Source organism: Amphiprion ocellaris, chromosome 11 (assembly GCF_022539595.1).
Source record: "Amphiprion ocellaris isolate individual 3 ecotype Okinawa chromosome 11, ASM2253959v1, whole genome shotgun sequence".
Classification (NCBI taxonomy): domain Eukaryota; kingdom Metazoa; phylum Chordata; class Actinopteri; family Pomacentridae; genus Amphiprion; species Amphiprion ocellaris.
The window spans coordinates 31,533,581-31,553,789 of record NC_072776.1 but is presented as its reverse complement, the minus strand read 5'-3'; the positions used below and the strand labels follow the sequence as shown (position 1 = coordinate 31,553,789).

At 37.5% G+C, this 20,209-nt stretch overlaps 1 protein-coding gene and 2 non-coding genes across 3 annotated transcripts in view; all 3 read left to right on the top strand.

The window, feature by feature from the left end:
• Window positions 1-31: 31 nt before the first annotated feature.
• The window catches only part of sucla2 (succinate-CoA ligase ADP-forming subunit beta), a 38,182-nt gene continuing 18,004 nt past the window's right edge, over window positions 32-20,209 (top strand). Inside the window, exons 1-5 of the mRNA XM_023273786.3 lie at window positions 32-188; window positions 5,141-5,336; window positions 7,629-7,728; window positions 11,726-11,888; window positions 17,113-17,241. Of these exons, the coding sequence (XP_023129554.1) occupies window positions 105-188; window positions 5,141-5,336; window positions 7,629-7,728; window positions 11,726-11,888; window positions 17,113-17,241 (672 nt within the window). The 5' untranslated portion in view covers window positions 32-104. The remainder of the gene's footprint in view (window positions 189-5,140; window positions 5,337-7,628; window positions 7,729-11,725; window positions 11,889-17,112; window positions 17,242-20,209) is intronic.
• On the top strand, window positions 19,492-19,607 carry LOC111565300 (U5 spliceosomal RNA). The gene has a single exon (XR_002745876.1). It is a non-coding gene; the product is annotated as a U5 spliceosomal RNA (small nuclear RNA).
• On the top strand, window positions 19,790-19,981 carry LOC111576097 (U2 spliceosomal RNA). The gene has a single exon (XR_002746308.2). It is a non-coding gene; the product is annotated as a U2 spliceosomal RNA (small nuclear RNA).

Here is a 20,209-nt window from a genome sequence, read left to right as displayed (position 1 = left end):
TTTTATCATATAATTTCCGACAGCACTTGAAGGCGGCACTGAGGGAAGCCGTCTTTGAGGCTCGCTACGCATGCGTGTTGCTTCATTCCTCCTCCACTGTAGACATGGCGACGTCCCTGATCTGCGGCCGTTTGACGGCTAGCCTGAGAACTTCAGGGGCCAGAAACTCTCTCAGCTCCGCCACCAAGGTGAGTGTGTGCCCACATTGAATCGAAGGTCTTTGGCTTTCAGGGCAGCTGTCCGTTACGGCGCCTTGCCTTTCCTGTCGACTGCAGTTTCCCTAAAAGCTAACGGGGTCAAATTTGACATTAGCACAACTCCATTGAATTTCCGTTGTTTTGGCTAACATGCTAACTAGCGCGGGGCTAGCGTGGCCGGCTGTCAGAGCTGCAGCAGCACCAGCGGACACACACAGGAGCGCCTCGGCCTGAGGTTGTTCTGTCGCAGAGTGTTCTGTGTTGTTTTTAACGGCAGTTTTGTGGTAGAAAATACGCGGAGAAGCGCGGTGACCTCCACCGGCGGCTGCTGCCTCTCGGCGGCTCAGCCCCGCCGCATCTGTCCCGCTGAGTGATCTCGGAAAGTTGTCAGGATAAATCCGCTCAGTGAGCACAAACAACAGCTTTCACTCCCGAGACAGTCTGACAGCTCACAGCGGGAACAAACCACAGAGGAGATCCAGGGCTGGGACACCGACAGGGAGAAGTGGGCACCTGCTCCGGGGCCCGCAGAGGCGGATCCGGATCATCAGTACAGGGGGGCCCACGCTGAGACTGGTACTTCCACTGGAGTGGCACGATGTCTCGTCATTTTATTACTTTGGAAAACGTTTACAGACATAAAACTGTCACAGATAAAAGCTGATAAGTCACAGCTGACCTTAATTGAAGTCAGAGGTGTCCAGTCTACAGTTTATTCGATGCTTTTGTCATAATGGAGGCGTATGGAGACAGTATTTTTAGGGCTGAATAGTAAAATATCAGAGTAGCACACTGAATCATATCCATCATACATGATCCATGTTGTTTTCAAACACTCCCGTGCAGCCATATCTGCAATATGAAACTTGCAAGGAAGATTTTAGTCAGATTTAATCATAAGAAAATCCTCATACCAAGGTATCACCGTTTGTGCAGGATCCTAGTACGTTTATAAAGTTGTTGATGGACATTCAAACTCATATACAGTATAACAGGCTTTTCTTTGCAACACCCATTTGATTAAAACCTGGAACAGCTACTTAATTTACTCTTTTTTTAACTGTTGGTACATCTCAAGGTGATTACAATTTAATTAACACAAGATAAGACACTTATAGCTGAAGTATTGTACTCAGGACAGCCATCTAGTTGAGACGTCACTCTGAGTCCGTACAGACTTTTCTTTCTTTTGGCCGCATGTTCTAGATGAGTGTTGCTTCGTTCAGATGTTTTTACACTTTTGAACATTTCAAAGTAGTTATCATCCGACAGGCTTTAAAGATTCATCCACAGCTAAGGATACACTACTGTTCAAAAGTTTGGGATCTCGTAGAAATGTTCTCATTTTTGAAAGAAAAGCTGTTTTTTTTCAATGAAGATAACCTTAAATGAATCATAAATCCAGTGTAGACATCGTTAATGTGGTAAAGGACTATTCTAGCTGGAAACGGCTGATTTTTAATGGAATATCTCCATAGGGGTACAGAGGAACATTTCCAGCAACCATCACTCCTGTGTTCTAATGCTACATTGTGTTAGCTAATGGTGTTGAAAGGCTAATTGATGATTAAAAAACCCTTGTGCAGTTATGTTAGCACATGAATAAAAGTGTGAGTTTTCATGGAAAACATGGAATTGTCTGGGTGACCCCAAACTTTTGAACAGTAGTGTATATCCCCTAAAAAAAAGTGATAGCTAATTATGTATTTAAATGTAAAAACAGATGCGTTTTCATAGAGTCTATACGCATTTAAATGACATAAATATGTTGTTGAAATGAGGGGTCTTTGTGCTGTGGAATGGTGCATCTAAAATGCATCTTTATGGTAACGACAGCTGAAGAGAAATGGTTCCGCAAAAAAGTTTTACTAGAAAATTAGTAGTTTTTCAGTAAGTATGTGGCAGTTGTGATTTTTGAGGGTTTTATCCAAGAACTCATTTCCATATTCACTTCTTAATACAAAAATATTGCATAAAACTTAGTTACTGATGAGCCTTGATTGAAATATATACTGACCAGGATGAAAAATACACTTCAGAATGATTTTCACTGTAAATGTTTACATTTACTGTTACTTTTTTCTGTTTGTATATACAATAAAAGCTATAAAAAACTAAAATTAAGGCCAGTTTTTGGGGGGAGAAATTTGAGAAAAACTGAAAGTAGCAAAAAATGCAAATTTTCCTGCTTTAGTGTGGATATGATTTAAACACTGATGCAAAAACAAGACAATACACCAGAGAGAGAAGAACAGGAAGAGTCTGAACCAGCTTTTAATGTCTTTATTGTTGCTCCCTCTGATATTAACCGTCCTAGCAAATATTGGCAGATTAATTTATACGAGAAGAGCTGCTGGTCTCAGAGCTACACATGAGCTCTCGAATAGTTTTAGGAAATGTGGTTATGGGATTTCTTGCCAAGAGTTAGATGTACAGATTGATATCGTGTTCATGTTTATATATTAAATATGAAGCTTCTGGGTGGCTTAGTTTAGCATTTCAGTCATTTTGTCAAGCAGAAAGTGCTTGTTTGTGTGCACAAAAAGAAGACACAGATTAATACTTCAATAGACAGACACTACTTTTATGTGCGTCCTAGAAGTTTCACTCTGTGGCCTTTATTTTATCTCCTGCTTTAATTTGTAATCAGGTAAACAAAGACGGTCGAGGCCACAAGCAGAGCTGGAACTGTGTCCTGATAAAGAGAAGCAGCAGCTGAGAGACAGAATAATCAGTTTTTTATTTCGAAATTATTTCATTTCCTCATTTGATTCATGGTCAAAATGAAAATATATCTTGTGCAACATATTGTGATGGCAAGATGTCTCGTGATTAACAAAGAGAGCATCAACTTATTCTGAACATATTTCCAATATTTTTTTTTGTTTTTAGACGTATGATATCAGACTGAACTTGTAATAAAGTAAAGATGTATAGATTACAAATAGCATTAAATAACTTGACTAAAACAGGATATATGCAGATTTTTAAAGGCTTTAAAAGCATTAAATTCAGTTGCCTTAAAGCCTTAAAAGATACTGAAAAGGGTTAGAAATCTGCACATATCTGAAACATTTTGCTCCATTTTTCTTGAAGAAAGACTAATTAATTATCAAAATACTGTCTGACATCTTTTGACCGACTTTGTCTCGGCTCTAAACCATCTTTGTGTATCCAGTCCAGCATCACTGTCGTCAGCAGAGTTCCCAGATTGTGATTCTGTGCTTTGAGGAAATCAGTCCATCTGGTGTCCAACTGACTCATAACATTTGTTTCACATCCTTTGTCAAATTCCCACCGTTGCTTGTGTTGTGCTGCTGACCACAAACAACTTCTCTGTTGTAAGACAATCATTTAGAAAGTTTTTTATTTACTGTCTGTGACTACTTTCAGGAATCTCCACGTGTTGCTCTCAGGTCATCAGCTGTTTCTTAAACCTCTGAGCCCTAAAACCCTCTGGCGTGTTTGAAACATATGTTACCTTGGACGGAAAAATTTTCATAATGACTACAAAAACAGGGATAATCATTTTGTTGGCGACTTTCCAACCATCCGTGCGCTACTCATCTGTCGTGTCGTTCCATTGGAGAAACTTTAAACCTTAAAATTGTATTTTTTTCGTCAGAATCACTTTATTTTACTTGTCTCGCCAAAAGCAAATTATATGGATCAGATTCTGTAAAACAAACCTAACAATTCTGCACTCCTCAGCACAACCAAGAAGCCATTAATGTCACACAAATTCAGGGACTTTTCAGCTGAACTGCAGGCAGTGTTGAAACATACCTGGGGAGACAAATATAGAATAAATAAGAAAATAGTAGTAAAATAAAAATAGTATGTAGAGTCACCATTTCAACATGTGTTGATTCCAGGTTTTAAAAGTTTTGTGATGTAAAATAATTAAAGAAATGGCAATTATAACCTGCCATAAAGACATTTTTGAGTTCTCTGTACTTCTAATCATGATTGTACTGTTTTTAATTGAGGTGCATGAAAAAAATGAGCCCACTGTAATTAAAAATGTGACAGGAGCTGAAAATATCCAGAAACTGTTGAGTTCAGAGGCCTAATGAGTTTGGTGAATTCCTACATCAATCATATTTAAGGTGCAGAATTTACATAGAAGACAGATAAATAGTTTTTTGATATATGTATATTTAATATAGGCAATGATTTGTGTGGCATTAGTTGAAATAGGTTGTGTTTGTTTTAGAGATAGACCCGTTATTGACCTGGCCGATTATCAGTAGTTGGCATTTTTAAAATTATCGGTATCTGTATTGTTATAGATCAGTTAAATGCTCTGCTTCAGGTCTGATCAGCCTCCTCTCTGTCTGTTGTCACTCTGTGGTCTCAGAAACACAAACCAGGAAAATTAGCTTCTCTCACAGCAGCTAATGCTATGCTAACGGCTAGCGGCTAAATTAGATTAACCTGAAACAGAGTCTGGAAAACAATATTTAGTAAAGCTTTAAGATCTGGACCTTAGTGGACAATAACAGTGATAGAAAAGTGAAATATTAAGAAAATAGAGAATAACAGCAGGACTGATCAGTCTGAGTTGATCCCACATAAACAGAGGAGATAATTTAATCACTCCTGTTTGTATTTTAAGGAATTTGGAGAATTCTCAGTGACTCTGGAAACATTTTAAGTAATTTGGCATGACTTTTTCTAACAATCTTGAAGATTTTTCGAGTCACTTTGGGAAAGTTTTAATCATTTTAGAAAATTTTGAATCACATTGTAAAAGTTTCAAGTCATTTTATTGAATTTTTAAGTCATTTTTTCTAATTTTAAGTTAAGAAGATCTGACTTAATTTTAAGCTAAATTTCTAGATAAATGCAGACAATTCCAAGGACTGCACACACTTTCTTCTCGTCAGCTCTACCCCAGCGTGCCGTTTGAAGCTCAGTGCCTCCTCTTCTTGCTCCTCCAGGTTCTCGGTGGTTCTTCTGGTCTGTTCGGAGGCCATGTGTCCCAGCAGCAGCCTCCCCACCTGCAGCAGCAGCAGAGGAACCTTTCCCTACACGAGTACATGAGCATCGGCCTGCTCAAAGAGGCCGGCATCTCTGTGCCGGCCGGCATGGTGGCCAGCTCCTCGGAGGAGGCCTACGCCGTCGCCAAGGAGATCGGTAAGACATGAGAAGACGATCAGAAAGTTCAGCCTAACTGTCCTATATACGTATATGTATGCCAGCATACAGGATGATGAAATGTTAATGTTAAAGTGCAAATAACAAAATAGAAAAACAGGTTGAGGTGGTAGTTTTTCTGCCAGAAGAATGCAGAACTGAAAGTTACAAAGTGCTTTCTTCTAGATTTTTGTATTTTACTTTAAAAATGTCTGATTGTGTGAATGCACCGACAGGATTTCTGTATAATTATAGTGTATAGTTATACACTGTGCAACACCGATAAAGGATTTCTATTATATTACATAAGTACTTACACAACAGCAGAGATTTGGAAATATTAAAGAAACTGTCAGGTATGTAGATGGCCTACACTGACAAAGATGAGGAAAAAGTGAATTTAGAGAACTATTTTAAGCAATAGGTGAAAATTAGTTAGGAATGGAGCGTTAAAAGTAGAAGTATTTATGTGAAAATGGGTGAAAGTAATGGCGAAATGTCAGAACAGATCACAAATGGACCTTGTGAGTGTTGCATAATTATTTATGATGCAGGTTATTACAGATGCATTAATGTGTTCGTACAGAATTACAATGTTAGTTGAAATCTGGGACATTTTTAGCACAATTGAAAGCATTATATATAAATTAATATCAATAATCAGAGTTTCGTAGAGCCCAATAATATGTTTTTAAATGTTCTGTCATTAGTAAAGTAGTTGCTCTTTAATTCTCAGTGAACGTATTTGATGTTGTTATGAGTACATTCTAGGTTTATTACACTAACAACAGAATTAATTACATTTTAATTAGTCTTCTGTTTGGAGAGTCTGTGCAGATTTATTAAGGCACTTTTCTGGATTTAAGTTGTTTCCCTTTAGTGATTTATTATGCTGGATGTGTCCTATTGTGCTCATTAATTTGTAATCCTGACAGTGAAATAAGGAAACAATTTAACTGGAACTTTGACTCAAGAGAAGGTTCAAGGTCAGGGATTTATTTATCTTTTTAATATTATGTAATTAATCTGACATTATCTAATCTAGAAAACAACCGACCAGAACTCTAACTTATCCAAGTATCCTAGGAGAGAAAAATAACACATTTATATGACTTTTTAAATTATTTTCATTGTACACTGTGCAATGACAATAAATGATTTCTATTCTATTACATACCAAGTCAACGTCAGTCATTTGGAAATATTGAATAAACTCTCAGATATGCAGGTGCCCTACACTGACATATACGAGGGAAAAGTGAATTTTAGGGAGCTATTTTCAGATATAGATGAAAATTAAATTGGGGAAAGTGCTTAGAAATAGAATTATTTATGCGAAAATGGGTGAAAATACTGAAATACCACTAGCGAAATGTCATAAGAGATCCAAAATTGACCTTGTGAGTGTTATTACTGATGCATTAATGTGTTTTTACAGAATTATAATGTTGGTTGAAACATTCTTAGGGCTGAAAAAAGAGATTTTATAGACTCTTAGCAATAATCAGACTTCCCCAGTGGCCAAGAAGATGTCTTTACATGTTTTTATGACTACAAAAGTGCAAAATTGGCCACATGTAAGAAGTGGAAAACATCCAATATTTGGCATTTTCTCTTTAAAAATGGTCCTCAATGATCAATAAATGAGTAAATATTGATTGATAAGTGATTATATAGTATATAGCAGAACACAATATTGAATTATACTCAATAAATAATGACTAAATACAGCTGTCAGACAGATGTAGCGGAGTAAAATAGTAAAATACTTCCTCTGTAGTGGAACATAAGTAGCATGACTCAGAAATATTCAAATACAAGTACTTGGAATCTGCCGTTGAGTACAATGCATAAATGTATAGTTGTGGGAATATTTATTCTATTATTTACAGGGGAAAAAAATCACACCATTCCAGTATTACACCTAACACTCGGCTGACTGTCCATTCCTGTTGCCGGCCATTTCTGACCTCCAGTGACTTTTAGTATGTGTGTGAGTCTAAACATAGTCTCCTCCAGCTTCAGTGGTATCAGCTGACACTCAACTTGTAAGATTCCAGGATAGTATGAAGTCTCAGCGGCCGTTAAATGGAACAAGCAGCTTGTTTTATTCAACAATAATTAAACCAGTATTGGAGATGTTACCTCCTTGGATGTAGAGCAGGTGGTCTAATGCATAAATGTGCAGAGAAAAGCAGCAGATCCTCACAATTTCTGGCATGACAGAGCAGCATGAATGATCTTTATCATGCTTAACATTAATGAGTTTTATTCGTGTGTGTGTGTGTGCAGGTTCAAAGGACCTGGTGGTGAAAGCTCAGGTTCTGGCCGGCGGCAGAGGAAAGGGGACGTTTGAGGGCGGACTGAAGGGCGGAGTGAGGATCGTCTACTCGTAAGTAATCCAGCGTCTGTCAAATTAACGTAGACCAAAAGTTATCTTCGCTCTTAAAGTCCTGCTTGATCTGGAGGTGGCTGTGGTTGCCATGGAAACAGCAGGTGCCAATCGACACCGCATAAAACGGCGTCTAATATCCGAACAGCTGCTTCGTTTGTTTGCAGTGCAGCTAAACAAACCCGGGTTGTTTTGATAAAGGCGTCAGTCAGAAATAATTAAAACGATCCGATTTCCTACTGCTCACAAAGACAGTAGTTTGCCAGGATAATTTTTTATTCACATTTTGAAGTATTATGTTGGGAAAAGTTAAAGGAAATGTTAAAGTTTGTTTGCTGTCTTGAGGTGTTTTTGTTGAACTTTTTAGAAGATGGAAATACATTTTTTTCCCTGAAGTATTGAACATTTAACTCACATGAATGATGAGCTGTTTCTTTTGTTTTCATCTACTACATGAAACACGTTCAGGACCAGATGACAATTTGAATAATTACAACTTCCCAGATTTAAAATACTTCCAGAAGACTTCTCCATTTTTATCTAGAAGACAAAGATTGCATCCAATTTGCATAAAGTAGAAGTCAGTCTACTTTATGCAAATGAGCTGCAGTCCTCTCCAGGTAAACACAGCGGATCGCAGCTGGAAATGCCCCGCATGTGGCATGCTGGTCCAGTTGCAGTGTGTTTCCAGCTGCGATCCTGTGTGTTTACCTGGAGAGGACTGCAGCTCATTTGCATAAAGTAGACTGGACTTCAGCGTGCAGAGATTAGGTAGGGGGTTAAAAAAAAAATCGGATAAATCGTGAATCGGGATTTTTTTGTGAAAAAATCTGAGATTTTTTTTGAGGCCATATCGCCCAGCCCTAGTCAGTAGTTGTTATTCTCATATAAAACCTCAGTGAACTGTGTGTACCTTTGCACTGTAACCCACAACTTTCCCTGAGTTTCTGACAGAAACTTTTAAGTGCTTAAATATGCCTTCTGCAGAGGGAAAAATGTCCGATTTTACATTATATAACTGAGGTTCTGTGGACATCAGTGCAGTGTTTCATTAGTTTTAATTGGCTCAGCGGAGTGACTGGCTGTCTGAGACCGTAAAATGTCACCTACTTGGCAAAATGTCACCAGTGTGACAGGAATGAGGTACAGAAAAGCAGCAGGAATATAAAGTAAGATACAAGCATTAAACCTAATCTAACCTGCGCTGGAGAAGCAAACATAAACTGAACTGTTTTTTTCCTCTGTTGGTGTTGTTTTAATTATTCCTCTTTAAAAGTCACGGCTCAGACAGCGGGTTTTTGTGGCTTTAGTTATCGAATGTGACACAAAAGTAAAGTATTGCTCAGTTCTTGGTAAGCAAAAGGCCAAAAGAAACCTGAGAAGGTATTAAATGTATGCTATTTTATTATTAAATATGTGCTGTTTAGCAATCTGTGCAATAATAATACTTTACAGAATTGCTACTAATCAAAAAATCTGCACAGTACCACTGATACGTGCAATAATATTTTTGTTAGAGCTCGTACTTCTGTATATTTTGGTTTATACTTATACTGCTGCTGTAGCACTGCAGAGTCCCCACTAATAAATGCTTATCTTCTCATAAAAAGCTTTAAATACTTTACAAAAGTGGTAAATCATGATATATGGGCTGCTGTGGGTGGTAATATTCTGAAACGTCTCCGTACGTCGCTGTTGGGGAACCTCAACAATCATCAGCTCGTAATGAATGAATGAAGATTTAATCAGCTCAGATGAATTAATAATTTCCAGTCCATCTGTCAGTTTCCTGCTGCTTATTCAGGTGCACGTCGAGTCGATTAATTATGTCATCTGGAACAACTGTCACATAGAAGAATCTGCACAATTTGGTTGAAGAACTCATTGGAAAAGTCATTAAAAAGGTCTTAAAAGGTATAAAAATGTCTTAAATATTACCTGGCCTGTCAAATGAAAACATTACATAAAATCCACATATTGATGTTAAAATAATTAGCTGTTGTTTTACTAATAAATGCATCCATGCACTTTCTGCTGCTTGATAATGAGAAAAATGTTGACAGACATGTCATATAAATGCCAATAAATTCATGCACCTGGTAAATAATTCAGAGCCATTTCTTCTCTTCATGTTTTTATCGATTTGTTTCATGGATTTTAAGCCAGTGTGTCACTGAAACAAGTGTTACATTTCTTACTTTGTGATAGGAAAAGGGTTCCTACAACTGGTCCCCTCACCCTTCCTATCACCAAAAGCAACAATAAATATTGAAATGTGTTTTTGAGAGGCTTAAATTTAATTAGATGAACCCCGTAGAGATCATGTTTAATCAGCTAAATATTTTAGATGTTTTTTTAAAGCAAAAAATGCCAAATAACATGCTGGATTAAGCTCTTGAAATGTCATGATGTGATGCTTTTTTTGGTCATACATGATAGCAAAGTTATTTCTTTGTATTTTGCTAAACATTTTAAGACAACACCTAGAGGTAGCATTTTGGGGTTTTTTTTCTCATATTGAATAAACAAAATGAAAAAAGCAAGTACGGCTCAGCTCAGTCAGTCATGGATTTTCTGATATATCAAGAACCACAATTTATTTATTTATTTATTTGCAGAATTTCATACAAATTTTTAGTGATTTTTTTGGGGCAAATTTTCAAGTGAGACATGATTTTGATGCGTTATCACAATTTTAGGCTTAGAATTGGTTCATTTTCCAAGTGGAGCTGCAGAACCACTAGAAAGTCAAAAATCCAGTGATTCTTGAGTTTTTATGGTTTCTTGCTCTAATAAATGGTGTAGTTTTGACAATTTTTTACGTCTATTGAATTTTTTTTAAAGATAATGTGACTTTCATGTGTTTAAATCACTTTAATCTGAATAGTTTTGAACTATTAGTCACAGAATTGGCTGCAGAATCTCATGCAAAGTTGATTTTTAGTTTTGGTGAACATAATTTTGATGCATTAACACAATTTTAGGCTTGGAGTTGGTTGATTTTCCTACAGAAACGGATTAAGAACCATTGGAAAGTCAATAATTCAACAAATCTTAGAGATTTTATAGTTTCTGACTAATAAATGATTTCATTTTGGCATTTTTTTTTTACAGGTTTTTATTTTATTTACTTAAAGATAGCATGTCTTTCATGTGTTTTGGGGCTCCGAGGGTTAAATCACTAATGTTTTTTAACGGCTTTTTAATTTAATTTAATTTAATTTAATTTAATTTAATTTAATTTAGGCATTTTTTTCCCATGTTTTTAATTGCATTATTTTATTGATCAAATATGTTGTATTTGGGTCTCAGCATTTCTGATTTGTTTCTGTACTGTTCTGTTTATACACAGCCTGCAGTTCAGGTGAAAAGTCCCTGAATTTTTACCGCGTCACTGTTGGTCTCAGCTGAGTCAGTCGTGGTTTCTGTGATGCACCAAGAAGCCCAGAATTTTTTGTTTATAGAGAAACTGGTGCAAAATTGGCGAATTTTAAATCGAATTTAGAATGAAGTGGTGTTTAGGAGTAATCACAATTTCAGGGTTAGATTTGGTTCATTTAGTTAATGGAGCTGCAGGCCACATGTGATTAAGAACCATTGAAAAGTAGAAAATCCAATGATTCTTTCTGTTTTTACCGTTTCTGGCTCAGATAAATGGTGTATTTTGGCTTTTTAAAAATGTTTTATTTATTTACAGATAACATGTCATTCATGTGTTTTGGGGTTCTGAGGGTTAAATCACGAGTAATTTTGAACTATTTTTCAGACAAAACACAACATTCGAAGACTTGAGATGAATATTCAATAGACAAAACCAATCGATTTATACTTCACAATGTAAGGTTGAGGTTTTTGCAATATTATATTAAAGACAGAAACCCAACTATAATGCAACTAAAAGGCCTTTTTGATTGTTTGAAAACATTCTCTACAGTATGAAGTTTTTCAATTCAGTGCTGCAACAAACAGAATTTTCCTTCCCTTCCCTCGTCTTTAGGCCAGAGGAGGCCCGAGACATTTCATCCCAGATGATCGGTCGAAAGCTGTACACCAAGCAGACCGGGGAGGCGGGTCGCATCTGCAACCAGGTGTTCATCTGTGAGCGCAGGTATCCACGCAGAGAGTACTACTTCGCCATCACCATGGAGAGGTCCTATCAGGTGAGAAGACCCACAGACCGAAACCAGATAATGTGATTTCATCTCACGTCTTCTTCTGCTCAACCAGCTCTGATATGAAGGAAACTTCTCTAACATACATTTAAATATTATTTAAAATAATATCTGTCAAATTTTAGATAGATTCTGAGATAACTTTTGTAAAAATGTATCCACTTTCAGTGCATTTTTTCGAGTTTGAGCGACTAGAAGAACAAATGTTTAAAGCTATAAAGTCATCAATGCGTTGTGTACCGTTATTTATTTATTATTTGTTAGATTTTCTCCCTTTTCTGGGGTGGAACAAGTGGGTTTTAGATTTATAAAAATCATTGTAAATTTAGTAATTTAGAAAAAGCATAGAAGATTTGACGCCTTTTTTAACCCTTAGATGCACAAGTGATTGGACGCTACACTCTTCCATGAGTGTGTCAAACATAAGAATCAATGCGTTTTTATGCCGTTTTTGTCATTTTTGGTTAAGAATAATCATTTGTATTATTGCTTGTATTATATTTTTGTCCGCACAAGAAAGATTTCATGTTTGAAATATGTTTATTTTTCACTTTATAACAGATTTTGAACATTTTGATGATTTGAAAAAGAAGAATATTACACAGAACAGCAATAGAAGAATGTCAACATCCATTTTGTTGACATTTTTCCACTCTTTTCCTCCTAGTTTGTGCACTTCATCACCTCTTGTGTGATATTATCCGTGATAAAGAGCTTGGGGGTAGTAACACAAATAGTACAATTTCTTTAAAAGTATAAAAGGCAACTTAAATGTTTAGATGGAATGCTATCAAAAACATTTTTTCGAGGAATAGCTGGAATATGAAATGATAAAAACTTTCCACTACAAAGACATTGCAAGAAAACGACTTCACCGGGTTATTTTTTGACCCACTTGAGCATCTTTTTTTTTTTGTCTGCATTTGTTCTCATTGTTTAACTCCACAAAAGAGGTGTCAACATTGTATGAGATTGATGCATATTTTAGTCTTGCAGCCAAATAAGCATCTAAGGGTTACTATCAGTTGTGTTTGAGGGTTAATGTGCTTACAGCTGTCCTCACATTTTGTTCCCGTTTAACCTATTTTGCACCAGTCCTTTCCATCATGACAAGGAAGCTACTTTTTGTAGAATATGTATATAAAAAAAGGAGATTTCTTGGAGGTAGAGGCAGCTGAGAACAGACCGGCAGTGGCAACTGTTTGTATCTGCACATAAAAGCCTTAAAAAAAACAACAATTTTCTTGGATTTACACTGAAATTAAAAGTAGTGTAGATTTAACTGCGTTTTCAAACAGCAGCACAGTCGCCGTTGTTTTAAAACAGAAAACTTGATCTTTAAAGTTATGTTTGAACGACAATATCTCAGCAAATATTATACATAAAAGCCTCAAATTTTGTTATTTCTGATCATGTCATTGATTCAGAATCTGTATTATTGGACAAGTAGATCAAACTTCCTCTGATTATTGAGTTGAAATGTGAAAAAAAGAAGCATCAGATTAGATTTTTTTGGTATAATTTGTTGTGAAAATGAAACAAAAATAACTTTTTTAAATCTCTGTGATCAAGAATTTCATATTAAAAGGTGTTCTATAGGTTTTTGGTTTGCATTTTTGTGACCTGCAGCTATATGAATTGAAGAAAATATCACTAGTTGACTTTTTTTTGTTCTCAAAGGGGAGACTTTTTCTTGACACCTTCAATTCTTATTTCAACTCATCTACTTGTCCAGTCTTTCAGATTCAGAATCAATGACATGATGAGAAATAACAGCTATAATTTATCTTTAATAGTTGCCAAGATGCATGTGATTTTAACAGACGTATTAATAAGAGTCCTCACCCCTCCTGCACCTCTAGATGGCAGCACAGTACTAAAGACAGAGATATTTGTTCCAGCACATTTTATAGTCTGGTCTGAAGTCAGTCTTCTAGCTTCGATTCTCTCAAGATCCAGTGAATTAAACACAGAATATAAATATATTAGATATTTAATCTGTATTTAAGCAGGTGGTTTACAGGAGATCTAGAGGCATAAGTACTGAAAATATCCTTAATCAGTCAAACAAACAGCAAATGCAAACAGCACAACTGTCAAAAACCAGAGAAATTTTTTTAAAATGTGCTTTGTTTTGTTGGCAGTTAGCAGTTTATTCTGTTTTGAAAGAACCTTAAAACCAGTTCGGCTAAAGTTTGCAGCCACTTATTTTAAGATTTAAATGCTAAGAGATGCTAGGAAACTAAATTAAGGGCATAAATACAAGGAAATCCCTCCCAACATATATGAAAGGTGAACCTTCTATATCTACTCAGTTGACATTATAACTTTAAAATGAGAAACTGTGCAGCTATCAACTATTTTCAAACCTCTTTTTCTGTTTTTTGGAAGTCAAAATCTTGCCACTGGACAGAATTCTTATGCTTTTTTTGTTCTTTATCAGTCCACTAACCCACTGGAACACACAAGACATGTTCTTTGGAAAGAGCAAAACTGATTTAGGTTCTCCTGATAACTTTATTTTAGAGAAGTCGCCATGGAGATGTACATTACTTTGCAAGAGTTTTTAACAAAAAAAAAAATACATGTAAAGTGTGGTGCAGAGTTCTGTATGTGCTGCATAAGAAGACAATTATCATACATTATATATTAAAATGCTATAAAGAGGAAAAAAAACAATGAAGATCCTCACTTGAGCTCCGTCTTCTTAGTGTTATAATCACGTCGCCTACAGCAGAGTAAAGACAAAAGAAACTCTGCTAAGGTGGGAGTCTTTGGAACAAAGATTCTCTAAAAAATCTCTCAAGAGTCACGATTCAAATGTTGCTGTGCTTCACAATCAGAGCAATTTAAAGCCGAAGGGATTATTCTATTGTCAGGCAGCTGATTGTGAGCTGATGTGATGCTCGATTAATTAATGTTTTGTGTCACTTTGCAAGCAAAAAGGAGAAAAATTTGTTCTCTGCAGCTTCTCGAATGTGTGGATTTATTGGATTTGTGGGCATTTTTTTATTCATTTTTTTGGTCCTGTCACATTTTTAGTCCCTATGGGCTCATTGTTCATTGCAGTTTAAAGTCCTGCACCTCTATGGAAACAATGTCTTCTGTGCAGTATGGCACCAATGTAAGGCCATAAATCATAAACAAAAACTGCAGTTGATTCTTTGGTTATTTATTTTACAAATATGGAAAAAAACTGCAGTCAACATGTACAACATTTTGCTGCTAAAATTTGCTAATACTGGAAAAAAAATTGCAATATGTAGTTTACAACATCAAACTGTGAATTGGCTCTAGAAGGTTGTTTCACTGTGCTGAATGTATCGCCCAACAACTTGCTCCTCTATAAGCTGTGTTTTTGAGCAATTTTGTATTAGTTTATTGATCAGATATGTTATATTTGGGTCTCAGTGTGTCAAATGTGTTTTTATAGTATTCCGTTTATACACATCCTGCAGTTCAACTGAAAAGTCCCTGAATTTCTACCACCTCACCGTTGGTCTCCGCTGAGTCAGTCATGGTTTTTCTGATGTGCCAAAAAGCCCAGAATTTTTTGTTATTACAGAATCTGGTGCAAAATAGGTTATTTTTGGCAAATTTCCAATGAGACACATAGAATTAAGTGATTTTTATGAATTTTCACAGTTTTAGGCTTGGATGTGAGGAATTTTCCTCATGAACCTGCACACCACATGATTGAGAACTATTGGAAAGTCCAAAATCCAGTTTCTGGCTCTAATGTCTTTATTTTTCTTTTTAAGATAGCATGGCTTTCATGTGTTTTAGGGTTTAGAGTGTTAAATCATCAGTAATTTTGAACCATTTCTCAGACAAAACACAGCATTCGAAGGCTTGTGATGGATATTCTTTTTAGACGAAACCATCAGTCGACTTCTTGAAATAATCCACTGAATGTATCGTCCAACGGCTCTGTTCTGTTTATACACAGCTTGCAGTTAAGTTGAAAAGTTCCTGAATTTTTGCTGCATCACTGTTGGTCTCCACTGAGTCAGTTATGGTTTTTCCGATATGCCAAGTAGGCCAGAATTTTTTGTTTTTACAGAATTTGATGCTAAATGTGTTATTTTTGGCAAATTTTCAATGATTTTGAGGAATTATCACAAATTTAGGCTTATATTTGTTTAATTTTCCCAATGGAGCTGCTCACTACACATGACTAGAACCACTGTTGGAAATCCAACGATTCTTCCTGTTTTTACAGTTTTTGACTGATAAATGGTGGAATTTGGCTTTTTTTTTTTTTTTTACATGTTTTATTTAATTTTTTGAAGATAATGTGTATTTTTAGTGTTTAAATCACTTCAATGCAAAGAATTTTGAGCTGTTGGTCAGACAAAACAGCATTCAAAGACTTGAGATTGGTTTTCTTTATAGACAACACCACCCATGGGTTTCTTGAAAGAATCCGCTTAATGTACCTTCTCAAAACTTGCTCCACTAGAAACCATTTTTGTGATTTTGATGAATTTTCACATTTTTGGGCTTAGATTTTGTAAATTTTGGAGCTACACACCACACATGATTAAGAACCATTAGAAAGTGGAATATCCACCGATTCTTGCTGTTTTTACAGGTTCTGGCTCTGATAAATGCTGCAATTTTTGCAAATTACATCTTTAATTTAATTTTTTTGAAGATAATGTGTCTTTTTAGTGTTTAAATCACTTCAATGTCAAGAATTTTGAACCGTTGGACAGACAAAACACAACATTTAAAAATTTGCGGTGGCTTTTCTTTATGGACAAACCAATGGATTTCTTGAAATAATGTGCAGGTTAATGACAGTAACTGCGCTGTAATGTGAAGCCAGCAGTACGACTTGAGTGCTCAGTTATATAACTTTCTCTTGTTGATGGGGTTTGGAAACGTGGCTGATGAAACCTTTTATGGCAGCAAATTTCTCCAGGGTGCTAAACTGCAGGAGAAAGAAACTCAGAGTTTTGTTTTAAAATGCGAGGCTGTAATGATTTAAATAACAGGAGGAGCATCCAGTTAGCTGATAAAACAGGACGTAGTTTGGCTGATTTCATGAGCACTTCACAAAATCAGTGACCGGAGCAGCCATAATGTAACCGCTCACCTCCAGTAGAGGAATAAATCTTGTCTGAATGGAAATTGCAGATTGAGAAATTGAAACAGGGCAGTAACTCTGAGCATTAAACCCCTTTTAACTCCCACTTGTGTCCCGCAGGGCCCGGTGCTGATTGGCAGCTCGCAGGGGGGCGTGAACATCGAAGATGTTGCGGCGGAAAACCCAGACGCCATTGTGAAGGAGCCCATCGACATTGTGGAGGGCATTAAGATGGAGCAGGCTGTCAAGGTACGATCAATAGCAGATTTAACAAGTCACAAAACAGACTGGAGATGTTCCCACCGTGTGCTGTGGGCTGCAGCAGAAATCGAAGACGAGGAAGAAGAGGCGATAGCAACTGTGTTTGTGTGTGTTCCTGCTGCAATCTTTAAATCCCACGGGGCTGGCTTTTATTTTAAGAAGGAAAACTATTTTCTAAAGATGACACAGGTCCAGTCTCCTCTTTAAAAACTGACTAGAAGCAGAGAAAACTCAGAAATGTCTTCTGTGCAGGATGACACAAATAACAGGCCGTGAATCATAAAAAAAATCTTAGTTTTTCACCCCACTGACTGCATATGGACTCTAGAAAGATGTTTCACTGTGCCGAATATATCCTCCAACAACTTTCTTCACTATAAGCACAATTTTGCATTAATTTATTGGTCAAATATGTTGTCTGTGTAGTTTCTCAGTCATCCAGGTCATGGTAAAATATGTTGTATTTGCGTCTCAACTGATTAAGTAATTTTTTACTGCATGACTGTTGGTCTGAGTTGAGTCACTTGTGGTTTTTCTGATGTGTCAAGCAGCTCAGAATGTTTTGTTTTTACAGGATCTGATGCAAAATGGTTTATTTTAAGTGAATTTTAAATATATTTTTTAGTAAATTTTCACAATTTTAGGCTTGGATTTGATTTATTTTCCTAATGAAGCTGCTCACCAAACACGATTAAGAACCACTTGAAAGTAGAAACTCCAACAATTCTTCCCATCGTTATGGTTTCTGGCTCTGATAAATGATGTAATTTTGACAATTTTTTATGTCTATTCAATTTTTTTAAAGATGATGTGACTTTTGTATGTTTAAATCACTTCAATCTGAATAATTTTGAACTATTAGATGAAACAGGTTTTTTGAGCAATTTCCCATTATTTTATTGATCAGATATGTTGTGTTTTGGGTCTCAGGCTCTCTGATTTGTTCTGTATAAACACAACCTGCAGTTCAGCTGATAAAGTGATTTTTTTACTGCATGACTGTTGGTCTCAGCTGAGTCAGTCTTGGTTTTTCTGATGCGTCAAGCAGCTCAGAATTCTCAAAGACTATTTCCATTATTAAGTGGAATTTGCACATTTTATTCTAATTACATTTTTAATCAATTTGGTTCCGTTGTGCTGTGCAGGCGCTTATTCCAAATTCAAAGGTAATTTTCTGAGAACGGTAAATGTCATAAGACGAAAACATAATATGCAGGTTAGAGTCATTTCTTCCATGTACCAGTATCATATAAAATAAAGGCAGCCATCCATGTTCATTCACAGTTAATCCTAGAAAAGGAAAGGATATTGCTATAGTTACCTAATCTTAACCAGTCGAGCTTAATAAACCTTAACTGGAACTGTAAAAGACAACTTGCATAACTAGACATCTCAGCAGTTTCTTTAAAGGACCTGAAAACAAACTTACACCTACCCACCAATAACTCTTTCTATAGGAAGAAACAAGTGAAGGCTAATACACAGTTATCAAATAAGCATGCAAAGATTCATTCATTTGGGTGTGACCTTTAACTATTATTATGTACCTTGTTGGTGGCTCGTGGCCATTCCACCATCAGCACCGAGAACACACATGCACACAATTCTGGAAACACGATGGCGAGACCGGTGAGAGCGGAAAATGGCTCCTCAAATGCAGCACAGTACAGGACAAGGCAGCCTCGTGTCACGTTGCGCACAGCAAAGCAAGCATCATTCTTGCAAATTCCTTGTCCGTACCCTAGCAGTGGTTGTTCCTGGAGGACAGCGTTGCTCACGACAGCTATCCTGTGTGAAAGCTACATTTGAAACGTTCTTTCTTGACTCAGTTGAATTGAGTGAAGTGGCCGGAAAATGTGGCCAGACGTCCTGCGGACCTGTGGGTGGCCCGCTCTTGAGTATCACCGGGCTCCCACGGTGTCGGATCACTCCACATCAGCCGCCGCAAATGTTTGGCAAAGAACGGCCAGGGAGCCGAAGTCTCAAAACCCGCAGGGCACGGCGTTTGTTAGATTTCCAAACAAACGAGGCAACCGTCGGAACGCGGCCGGCCATCCAGCCGACGGACTGCAATTGCGACTGGACGGAGCCTTTGGCCGCACGGGGAGGGGAGAGGTGAGGTGCACTGGGCGTGGCCCGGGATCTGCCACTTCGTGGCCAATACAAGCGAGCCCCACCACGAGGGTAGTGGCTGGGACCACCAGGCTTTTGGGCTGCTTCTCCGCAGCAAAGACACCCTTACTCTGGTTTCTCTTCATAACGCACAAGTCTTTCGCCTTTTACTAAAGACTTCCGTGGAGAGTGACTCCAACGAGTTTAGCCTATTTTTGGCAGGCTTTGCTCTCTGGCAGAGCCGTACCTATTGGTTGAAAGCAGAGGGTCTGTGCTTGATGGGGGGGTTTGGGCAGTGCTCAGTGGAGCTTGTGGGCGGAGTCGCCAAGCAGGAACCACTTGTGCAGCCCGGTGAAAACAGTGCACCAGCACAAGCGAGAACTGCGCCAGGGGGTTGGGCCCCGGCAGCGAAAAGTCAGGGCTCATCGCTTCTCGGCCTTTTGGCTAAGATCAAGTGTAGTATCTGTTCTTATCAGTTTAATATCTGATATGTTCTCCAACGTGAGGACTATATATTAAACGGATTTTTAGCACCGGGAGCTGAAAGAGGGGCTTGCTCCTTTCACTCCACGCATCGACCTGGCACTGCAGTGCCGCCAGGAACGGTGCACCCTTCTCCGGCCTTGTAGAATAGAAATACAACAAGCAAAAAACAAAGCTCTGGCAGGTCGGGCAGTGACCCCAAAGCTGTCGAGCAAAGCCAGCAGCGTGAGCTGCTTCTGTGGTGTCGTCATGCTTACGCAACTCAGTTTGAAGAGAGAACGGTTTTCCTCTGGGCTGCCGACAGCAAAGGCCTTCATTCACACTATCGGGGGCACGAGTTCAAACTTGCAGCATCGTCTGA